This window comes from Ischnura elegans, chromosome X (genome assembly GCF_921293095.1).
Source record: "Ischnura elegans chromosome X, ioIscEleg1.1, whole genome shotgun sequence".
In the NCBI taxonomy this organism is placed as follows: domain Eukaryota; kingdom Metazoa; phylum Arthropoda; class Insecta; order Odonata; family Coenagrionidae; genus Ischnura; species Ischnura elegans.
In genome coordinates, this window is record NC_060259.1 from 96,317,751 (window position 1) to 96,329,926 (window position 12,176).

The 12,176-nt window shown below is 37.7% G+C and overlaps 1 protein-coding gene across 1 annotated transcript in view; it reads right to left on the minus strand.

Moving 5' to 3' along the window:
* LOC124171439 overlaps positions 1-12,176 on the minus strand; it is a 78,040-nt gene that overhangs the window by 11,661 nt on the left and 54,203 nt on the right. The window contains exons 9-15 of the mRNA XM_046550609.1: positions 11,353-11,472; positions 10,075-10,439; positions 7,607-7,731; positions 4,644-4,804; positions 3,224-3,402; positions 1,871-2,010; positions 516-752 (exon numbers count right to left, since the gene is read on the minus strand). Of these exons, the coding sequence (XP_046406565.1) occupies positions 516-752; positions 1,871-2,010; positions 3,224-3,402; positions 4,644-4,804; positions 7,607-7,731; positions 10,075-10,439; positions 11,353-11,472 (1,327 nt within the window). The remainder of the gene's footprint in view (positions 1-515; positions 753-1,870; positions 2,011-3,223; positions 3,403-4,643; positions 4,805-7,606; positions 7,732-10,074; positions 10,440-11,352; positions 11,473-12,176) is intronic.

Consider the following 12,176-nt stretch of genomic DNA (forward strand, 5'->3'; position numbering starts at 1 on the left):
AAATTATGGAGACGATCCTAAGTTTTTTTCTACAGAGCTTTCCTGCTAATTTACGTCTTTAGTGAAATTGTTTTCATTCACTTCTTGCAGTTGTTCATTTAAATTTGCCATTGATTCAGATAATAAGAGTTCATCCTTGGAACCGAGTATCAAGAACCGAGAACTGATGGGAGAGAACTGGACCGGTACCAAGAACCGAAAAAATTTAAGACATCCTTAATTTCTACTTTTAATATTGAAAGGGTAATTTTTCTCTAGTCCCCATTAGGATTTGTCTGGCAGACAGAATCATTAAAATGCAAATACATATGATCTGATACGCCAAAGTTGATGCCAATAATCATATATACAACTTTGTCAGTGATTTGGCATTCTGTTCTCACTTTTATTGCAATCCATTATCTATTTAAATATGCAAATGATCTATTTCAGCTGATCATCAATTATTGAAATTCAAGTTATCCTTCATATTTTCAGTGAGATGGACCTATTGCACATATTTAACCTCTACTTACCCATATCTATCAATGAGTTGTACTGATCTCCCTGAGTATGGATCACGAGCTATGACATTACTTGCGAAGATATCAGTTACATAATTGTAGCCATCCTGGGCTTCCAATCTGAAGGTGAGAGGATCACCAACAGCAATGGTTGTTGTGGGTCTTCCTTGGTATAAAATGAGTAGTCTCACCCTAGAACTGAGTGTGTTCTCCGCAGGAAGATATTCTATTGGAATGGGGCTTCCAGATCTGTAGAAAATGTAAAATTACAGATAAAAGTTAAAATTAAATATAATGATAGCCGTCACGCAAACTTTCAAGAGTAATAACCCTGATCACCCTTTGGAATGGCATGTTATACATCTCTCAAAACATCTATCTATCAAAAACAATTTATATTAGGAGGCTGCAATGTCTCCCCATACAAAAACATCATACCTCAATCAAGAAATTAGAGTGCTCAGGGAAAGGGAATGAGATACCCCTTTCCCTTTAATAACATATATCTGATGTAGATAATTCAGAGCTATGCAGCTCTGAATTATCTACACCAGATATATGTTAAAATGATGTAAAAGGGAAGAAATATGTCATTTTAAAAAGGCTGGCAGAGGAGAGCAGCAGTGGTGCAATGAGGGGGGTCTTGAACCCCCCCCCCCCCTATGAAATATAAAAACAATTACTTTGCTTCATAATTAGAGAAAACAAAATATTGAAATTTCATTTACAATAGATTTCTTTGAGAAATGAATACTTTTGATCATGAAAATTGTTAAAATTTTGTTTAAAAACCCTCAGCATAGTACCCTGTTTTTCATAAAATTTCCACCTGGTTTTGCCCCCCCCCACCCACATCATCAATAATAATAAAAGGATAAAGGGGGATACACTAATGTCAACATTGCAACAAATACAGTTTTACATTCAATTGATGATAATTTAAAAAGTGATATTTCTTTTATTAACCATTTGATAATTGTTTTCTAGAGGTTTGGCAAACCCATTAAATAAAGAACCTTTCTTTTTAAGTGACATTACTCATGATTTATCATTTACTCATTCAACAGGGAATATCTTTAGTTTGCATTCCTGAAAAACAGATGGGTTTTCCTGGTCTATGAAATACAGCTCTTCAGAAATATGAATGCTCATGCCTTCTTGGCAATTCAGTCTGAACACTTAAACAGGTCCCTTGGGCTGAACGTTTTCAGACATTTTTATCACAGCTAACATACCTACTTTGACCAAGTGCAAAGCAGAGTATAGTTAAAGATTTCTACCATACCAACATTATGCATATAAAATTATATCATAATTATTTGTGAGACTTTTTCAAGGAAGGCCAGAATTATCAACAGAGCCCTTACCCTGCTCCAATGTATCCTGATGTTACAACAGCCTCTCCAGGGCCACGGAAAAGGCATGTCAGATTATATCTCTTATCTCGACCAGTCTGGACATAATCACTGAATTGGACAACTGCAATGTTGGTCATTGAATCTCCATACTGTAAGAAAGTTGAGTAAATGTGGAGTTAACAATGCAGCCATTCATTTTTATGAGGAATTTTGTAGAATGTATTGTCATGGATTCATTCGTTCTTTGCGGAATTGTTGTTGAAATTAGGAAGAAAATTTTTTAGGCATCTTATGGGTCCTCCTGGCTTTTAACCAAGTAATTTGATCATTTTAATTGCCATAGATAACCTGTAAACCTTCTAAATGGAAGGTAGTTTGACAGAGAAGACTCTTGTAGATATGCCAAATCCTTGAATTCAGAGACATAGAGTGGTGGTAGTGAAAGCATGTATCATTCCAGGATTCAGAGATTGAAAGGAATCGGCTCATTATGCTCTGAATATGTATAGGTAAAAATGAGTACATTCGAGTACTCCACAGGGGGTGAAACATCAAACATCATTTAGACAGATTGAATTTAAGGCTTGCTTAGTTAAATTACTGTGTATCTCTGAATATAGTCCCCCCCCCTTATTTTGAAGCTTCAATTTCGGGAAAAAATTAAAAATATGTATAGTCCCCCCTTTACTTTTATCACGGGCATTTTTGGCAAATTAGGGGGGGACTGCATTCAGATAAATATGGTATGTCAAGGGAATATCTGTTACTAAGTTTATTTTCAATGAAAAGATGATACTGAATAAATATAAATCCAAAAATTGAAAATTTCCTTTGGAAGAAAGTTTCACTGCTTCTTGAGCAGTATGTACCAGACATGATATTATAATAATGTAGACCCTAGCCTAATCATATTAATCCGTTTAAAAGGACCAAATGTAAAATTAATATGTACCATTGTATGTTGAATGGGAATCACCTCAGGACAAGGAATCAGTTTGAAGAGCATAGGCACATGTAAATGTTGCCATTCTAAAAAAATGTGTATTCTAAAAATGTGTTAAAGAAGATTTGCTGAATCAATAATGCATTATGAGAGGAAGCATAATTGAAACTTGAAATTTAAAAAGAGCACATGACATCAGTTCTGATTGCAATCTGAATACACCATTAGTCAAACCCATCATAAAGCGAGGGTCTAGAGTAGTAAGAAAAAAATCATTGGTATTATGTATAATATTAAAAAAATATTACCACATATCATAATGAATGATCTGTCAAGTCATGCATTAGTAATGACTGTCAATGATTATAAGTGAGCATAATAAATAAAGTCTCTATTTTGTTGATAGGTGAACCACTTACTCTTTGAGTTCCACAGTCAGGATATCCCTGGGCACCACTGATCCTGAGCACATTCACAGTCCCTCCATTGCCACGGAAGAAGCATCTGTCATAATAGCCATGGGTGTATATCCTTCCCATGAAGCCTTCAGGTGTTCTCAGAGTAAATTCCATTCCATCCTCATTGCAGACTTGGCTAACTGTAAAAAAAATACATCCAAATTTCTTGAAAACTGACCTACCATAACAAGAAATATCAGTTCTTTAAATGGCTCCGAACAAAGTTATCCATACCTTCATCATTCTACAGATTACGGTTAGAAAACCTTCAACATAATCCCACTGGTTGGCAGTGATAGATTAATGGATAAAGGGTGTGTCCCCTGTAATTTCTAGAATAATTAAAAATATGGCAATCTTTAAGGTGGCTATTGAGAGAAAGTTTTTATTTCACCACCTTAAAAAACAATTTTTGAGAATAATAGATATATTTCCAAAAGCTGTACCTGTCTACACATTTAAGACTTTAGATGCTTTATTGCTGAGAGGTATTGCATGCCACCAAGGCACTTTTTACATCAAGCGCAATGTTTGAAAACACTTTTGGTTCATATTACATGAATTTTTTTAAAAGGCCTGTGTACGTTCTCTTATTCATCAAAAATGAATTCTTTTAGCAAAATATTTTACAAGCCACTTTTTTATTTAAAAGATTGCAGGTTGAATATATTAAATAATACATACAAACAAATGCTCATTATTTGTACACAATTAGAGCAAAATTTCATCCACTTTATCTGCATTTTATTATTATGATTTATAATATATTAATATATGTAGTTATACCCATGGCTTTTAGAGAAAATATGCACTAAAAGTCATGGTTATATTCATTCCAAAGCCTCTTTTATCCCAGGTGATTTGTGTTCAAAATATAATGCTGGAACTTCCTTAGTGTAATCTATCACAATATACAGCCTCTGCCTCCCAATATTGATAATTCAATACATACTGGAGTCTAGTTCCCTGACTTCTTTTTTCCTGAAGGTTTGGAAAAGAAATTGGGACTATATACTTAGTAAACTACACTACTAAGGTCAGTGGCAGATACATATGGGGGCACCCCCCCTTGCGGGTCCGCCCGCATTGCAGAACCACAATTGTAACTTTTTTATATTGTAAGATGGTATTGTCTTGTATATGTGTATAATCAATTTAAATAAAACTTTCTTAAACTTAGCATAGGACTTGATTATTTTTTATTAGGATACAAGTAAAGGTAGCTTCAGATATCTTTTGCACCCCCCGGGATTGGGAAAGGTAAAAGGAAGTTCTAAATTTTCCTTAAAAGTAAATTCAGCTGATGAAGCACAATATACAATATTTTTTTTACCCCCAGGGTAGAGAAATAATGAAGGCTGAAGTAATAAAGTGTCCTTACCATCCAAGCAATCACTCCCAGCACGACCTCCATGCCTCTCATAAAAATCATAGTCGCCTGTTGTTTCAAAATATGAGGGATTATTCACATCTAAATCACGTGAATCACGATCACTAAGCTCACAGTTTTCTCGATCAGCTCCAAATGGTCCCGAGTATGGCCTGAAATCAATAAAACATGATTTATCATCAAGGTTGCATAAAATATTCATGACAATAAAAATATGTTACTGCTCCTTTACTATTAACCAGAAAAGCTATAAAGAGACTACACTTACAAGAGTAGTTTAATACAGTGGTATGATTCCGACCCCTATCTATCGTTCCTGCATTGATCATTTTCCCGCATTCATCGTTCTTCGCCCCTGGTCCCAAATGAAGTTCCATAAAGGCAATGTAATTTTTTCCCACATCTACCATTCCCCAAAGTATTGTTTTCCCGCATTGATCGTTTGAAGATTGCAGTCCCATCATATAATTTTCCGGCATCCATTGTTCGACAAAAATGAGACTAAGTGTTTACAATGTGTCATTTATGGCTAATAACAATAGACACATAGTTTGAATCTTCCCAAGGAGATTGAACTACCATAGGGAGAAGCTCAGTGCCATGGGAAAGTAATGTCAGCGCATTTCCCAAGATCCGCTATCCCCTCCATTCAGCACCCAGCCGGCACAGCCCATACCGCATCTATATGTGAAGTGGATGCAATGCGTGACAGAATGCGCTAGGTACCAAATATCCTTCTGCCATCCTTTGCTAGTTGCGCCTATGAATGCCATATTTTTCATGATGTGGTTTAATACTTAAAAATATCTGCAAGTCCTCGCATTAATTATTATAAAATTTCAAGAACTATTATTATTATAATTATTCATTGTATTCAAGATTTTCACGGACATACGGAACTACAAATGACTACAGCAGTAGGTATGGACTTGTCGTCTTGTAGCCATCTATCCCTATCTCGACGTGTTGGAGCCTCGTAGATAGAGTGTTGTGTTGGGTATGTTTTATAGTGATATTTTTTAATGCTGACCATTGCAGCAATTTTGACTAATCTCCCAGTGTCGACCCTCGCTCACTCATAGGCCTGTACTCTCCTGGATTTGAAATCTGCGTTTGTTTTGTACTGCGATGGATAGCGATGTTGTACCTCGTAGATTGAGTGTTGTGTTGGGCGTGTTTTATAGTGATATTTTTTTATTCTGACCATTGCAGCAATTTTGTCTAATCTCCCGGTATCGACCCTCGCGCACTCATTGGCCTCTACTTTCCTGGATTTGAACTCTTGCGTTTGTTTTGGACTCCGATGGATAGCAATGTTGTACTGAAGTTCTCATATGTTGTCTTGTGTACGCCTGTATTCCTGTGTTCGCCTGCCTCTTGTTTTATGCTGAGTCATTAAAGTTATATTCATGAAATAAAACGTGCTCTGATTTATCCCGAGTAGTGTAAAACAATCACGAGATAAAGAGAACCAGACAAGCAATATAGGAATACTAGTATGACCGAGTTCAATTTTCCGCCGTTAGATGGCAGCACTTTCGTGCATCCTCATCCTCACGGCATCTCTCTAAGTGCGGCGGTTCATCCCCTCGGCGGTGGACCGGCATATGGATGGCATCTGTATAAAAGGATGCACTCATACTCTTTGCATCTGGATGACATCGAGCTGCCAAAAAGAAATTTGATGGTTTGTGCCGGCTGGGCACTCACCTCCCCCCTCTGATGCTTTCCTCTCCTCCCAAATCAAACAAAAGGTCCCAGCTCGTGCAGGGATCATATTTGTTATAATATGCATTTTGTCATTCACTTGTTTTTCAATGCACTTATATATGTAACCTCTGTACTCAAACTAGTCAGTTGTAGAATAAACTGGTTAACATGTGGATCAGGCAGTTATTTCATATTATGGGCCCCAGTTATCGTGGTGTCCCTATTATCTGTGGCGTATCCGAAATGAAGGCAGGCGATTTAGTAAAAATACCTCTCCTCGATGGCATGAATTACAATTTGTGGAAGTTCCGGGTCGAGACTCTTCTAGATTATTATGCCTCAAGCAAATGTGTCAAAAGTGTGCTCATATTAGAAATTATTCCTGCTGGGGAAAAAGAGTCAACAAAGGAAGAAATTGAGAAGACAAACATTGCAAAAGTTCAACGAGACAAGCAAGCAACTTGTATCAAAGTGGGAAGTATTGCAGACAGTCATCTGGAATATGCTCAAGGACAATCAAATGCATATGAATTCTGGAAAAACCTAGAGTACAAATTTCAGCAATCATCAATCAATGAATCAACAATATGACCTTAGTGTTTCGATAAAGTACTAATATTTCTGTAATCAGCTAAAATCTTATTTGAATCCTTTAATGAATATCATAATTACTCGCCAAAATCCTGTGTTTCCTGGGACTGTTTCGTGGGACATAGGCAACCTAGCATAACATTACCGCACTGTTCGCTTTCTCGCATTCATCATTTTTTTGATCCATCCCCTTGAAAAACGATAGATCGAGGTTCCACTGTAATTGAAAAGGGCCTCATGGAATCCTCAGCAGTACAGCCAAAAGAAACACAATGTGCACCAGAGTGTAAGCAGTATTTCATGCACCAAGAAGGTTTGGAATAAAGAATACTTCGAAGTAAATGCTTTGCTCAATTCTGATATACTAAGACAATATCTCCTTCCTCATCAGACACAGTGGTCAAATTTTGATAATTTGAATCTTTCTTAATTTGATAATGATGAGATTAAAATCATAATAAAATTCATTAGCTGAGAGGCAATCAATAAAACACTAACTGACGCTCTTGTTTTCCCTAAAAAGTGCAATGGTATACATATGTAATAATAAAAAGAGTAAGTTCATAACTTGCACACAATAAGAAGAGTATGCGTGCCATGCATTCACAGCAGTGACAGAGCTAATGATGGAAAGTTAAGAAAATGTGACCAACCTAAAGTTGAAAGCCCGACACACAAAATCCCTGGTTTCAGCACATTCTTTCTCACACACTAGTAATGAGTTGGCTGAAGATGAACGACGAACAAACTGACGACGCATTCGTAGCCTGGCCCCAACCTGTGCATAAAATAAGAAATTCACATGACACTTTTAATCACACAATTTGCCATTATTACTCTTTTACTTCCTATAATTTCACTCCAAGTAAAGGGCATAATCCTTCTATGGGTAAGAGTAGCTCTTAAAAACTCATTATCATCTTGTCTACCAAACTGCAGTTACAGTATCAGAGTAAACAAGGGGGCTTGTAAGCAAGCATCATCTCCATTGCTCGCAATAATGTTTTTACTATATTGTTTAGCATACAACCATACCAATACATGGATCAAAATGAAGCCTTATTGTATAGGGATGTGCGAGTACTCAAAAATTCGAGTCGAGTCGAGTAATTGGTACTTGACTCGAGTGCTTTGAGTAGTATTACGATTGTTGAGTCGAATCGAGTAGTATCAGTTAGAGAGCTGTTGAGGCCAGTAGGTCCAGAAATCTGCTGACAGGAGGAGCAATTATGAAAATCATGAAATAATAATAATTTTAATATCAATAAGCCGTTATAAAGCTTTAACCTAGGATTTTAAGCTTTTGTGTATGTGGCTGTCAACCACTACAGTAGACGATGTGGGTGCTGAATACCTTTTCATCAGCCGTGGCGGCCAACCGTCTTCTGACCTGGTGTCGTAATCGCAGTGGACTGCTGCAGAGGGCATACTTTCTTATGTGATACTTTTATACCCTACCATCCTTTCTTTACTCAAATGCTGAGAGAACACGTAAAAAATGTTAGAATTTCTATAGAAAAAGTGCCACTTGTAGGTTAAAGTGGACAATACCGGTTTTTCCCGGTAAATATTTGGCACCACATTTGGCTCCTTTTAGCCTTTTTGAATGCCTCGTAAATGTTTTTGGACAACAAAACTAATGCTAAGTTCTTTAGTTCATTTTCTTAGTTCACTTAAATTCCATGATGATTCAAAATCCATAAAAATTGTTGATATAACTTTTAGTATTAATTCCTAAGGTTCCCAAATCTTGCAACTTCAGCAAGAAAGTAGGTACTTGTCCAGCCACACAAGAGTGTTGGGAAAGACAATTTTCTGAACGCAGTAATACTGTAACATGGAGACGTCGAAAAATGCTGCCTAAGCATGTAGAAAAATTAGTTTTTCCACATGAATATTTGAAAGAATCAAATATTACATGATTCATTTATATATGTAATCTTAATTACAATTGTAAAAATGATTTAACTGAGCAGTTTGGATACATGCATTAAATGACGACATATTTTTAGATTCATTCATTCATTTTGATTCTGCTTATGGAACTATTTTAGACACATTAATCTTCATTCATCACCTAATTTTGACACAACTTTTAGATCAAGCTAAGCATTCAGAAAAGAAAATTCACGAGGAGATTGGAAAAATGAGAATATGATGGAACATGCATTGCTGTATTGCCTCGTTTAGGATTTGCCATACTCAACTCGACTCAATACTCGTGAGAAGTTTCATGGAGTAAGTACATACATATATTCTAAAGGGCTCATGGCATATGCGGAAATGGTATCAAGAGTTTTAATTCTCAAAGAGCAGATAGAAGACACCGGAGTTGCGAGAAAGAGGCGAGAGAGACTTCGTTCAAGGTCGTTCTTCTTGTCTCGCCTCTCCCCCTTCCTTCCTACCCTGCCCACTTCCTAACTCTGTATGACTAACTCCCTCTGCTGCATTCCAATCATGACAACCTTGATGTTATGAAACAACCCAGCCCATTCCGTGGTTCCATTTCAGTTTGCTAAATTGAAAACCATTTCAGTTCGCTAATGAGACTTAATCCTGAGGCTGCCTTGGCTAAGAATGTATAGTTTAAATTCAAGACACACATGCTGTTAAAATAAATATAGTACTGTAATTATGTGGCAGCAAAAGTTATATTTTGCTCAATTACAATTTTTATGAAGAAAGTCAGAGCCTCAATATGATAACTCCCTAAATCTCACTTAAAGCTGATATTTTTAAGATTGACGTGAGAGTAAACTATAAAATCCAAAGGACTGCTAGAGAAAACATTTTTCACTGGCACCGCTACGACGAAGATGTGTAGGCTCTGGGAAGTCAGAAGACCCCATACTTGGTTGGTTATCTGTTTTTAGTGGCTTGGAAACTAATCAAACATTATGAGCTGCTTTTGTAGTACCTTAATTTCCTGGCCACACCCCTGATAGTGTCATGTAAAAAGAGACATATATTTCTACTATATTTCTCTAAAAAGAGGGACTTCATCTTCCTCCACCCTACAATTTGCAGTCCTGCCTTCCACTGCCCAAGATATGTGAAATACATTTTGGACCCCACTTTACACCTTTAAAAATTCAAATGAATGTTTTGATATTGTACTGACCTGCCTAAATGCATCTCCATCTTCGCACCTTGATGGTTTACCCACGACTCCACCAAAGCCAGCACCTGGTCCTCCAAAGCTCCCTTGGGCACCGTGACCCCCATGACCTCCATGCACGCCACCAAGGCTGTTACTCCCTCCACCTACTCCCCCACCATAGTTACCAGGTCCGGGTGTTCCACCATAGCTTCCAACACCACTGGTTCCAGCGGAGCCACCATAGAAGTTGTCCGTAGGGTAGGTGCTCCCACCTCCACTGCTGCCAAAACTACTGCCCCCACTGCCATAGTAAGAGCTTCCTCCTCCTCCAACACCACCAAAACTTCCACCATAGTGCGATGATGATGCTCCCCCACTGCTCCCCCCTGAAATAGATGATGCATTGATTGGTTGGGTCAAACTAATTTTTACGTGTGGGGTGCCGGGTAGTGATGGGCACTGTGCGAGTGAGTCAGTTCAAATGTGCGACTCAGCAGATTGAGCTGTGAGGCGAGAGAGTCTTATTTGGTGAGTCGCGACTCCCTCCCCTCCGCAGACCGCACATGACTCCCTCCGTGCACACTGTGCGTGTTGGAGTCGTGAGTGCTAGAAGTTGGCTCCATGCACTCACGACTCCCTCAGCGCACGTTGTGTACGTTGGGGTCGTGAGCGGTGGGAGTCGGCCTCCATGGGCACACGACTCCTTCCACAAACATTTTCCGTGTCAGACTCATCGCACGTTTGGCAGGTGAAAGGGAGCACATGGCATTTTTCGCGGGTAGCCCATTGCTCACCTTTTTACGCCGCTTAAAAGATTCTCCTGATTCATTTTCTTGGCATTAGTCTAAAGAATCTCACATGACCCTTATCGTAATTCTCTCTCCTGCATGTTTCATGCATCGTGAAAGAAAAATGGTGGGAGATGCTCATCTAAAATTTATGAAAATGATATGAGACAAAAATGAAAATTTGCTCTAACACAAGCAACTAAGATAAATCGATGATATTAATTATGAATTGTTAACATGATCATGTACTTTCGGAAAGAATATTTTGTTAACTATTGCATTCAAGAGAAAATTACAGTAAAAGAAGTGAAATGGAGTGCAAAGTTTGTGGCAGCAAATGAGAGTATATTACACAGATCACCTAATGCTAATGCTAGAATCACGTCTCAAAAAAATAATTGTTGAGTGGAGCAGAAATTCGTGTTCTGAAAATCATCATCAGTCTTAATCACCAAGAACACTGATTTCTTTATTGAAATTACATAGCAATATTTTCTTCCTGTCCACATACCAAATGTGTTCAGACTTGGTCGATGTCCATGGTGACTTGTGTCCAGGCCAAGTGGGTCAGGTCGGTAGCCTCCAGGACTTGCATTTCCTCCCAATACTGCATCACCATCAACATAATGGCCTATTAAAATTGAATTGCACAGTTAGTTTGGATGGATCCATGTAAAAGGGAATGAACCTATTCAAATCTAAGAGAATGGACTGCTGGATATGGATGATAAATAAACAAATGTATATCCTCCTCATTTTTCTTTCTCATCCAAATCCAAAACTGGCCCCAGTGAAAATTTTGTACGCAATTCCATATTAAGCAAGAGGTATTAATTGCAAGCATTTTGAATACAATTACAAACAAATGTATTACACCTTTTAAACTGTATAAATTTTACATAATTCATAATACTTCATACAATTGTATAAAACTGTATACACTAGGTTCTAATGTATGCTTTGTGCACTATGTTCACATTTTACACAAATTCAGTAACCCCAAATTTTTATGAAATCTACACATTCTGTTTACAAAACCTATTCAAATGTACACAGGAAGTCCTGTATACAATGGGTAAATTTAGAGAGAAAGAACCCTCAGAGCTATTGCTTTGCACTGGAGCAGACCGCAATGTAGCACATTCTCAGCCTCCCTGAATAGGATAAGTCATTTGAGCAATAAGGTGGAGCTTTTGTACTACTTAGACCACCTAGCACTAACATTTGAGCTCCCACCAATCAGCAGTGAGTGCTCAGGCAAGTAGTGGCCAAAAAGACCTCTTGAAAAAATGACTGAGCACTCACACTGACCTGCTATCAAGCAGTCCCATTCAG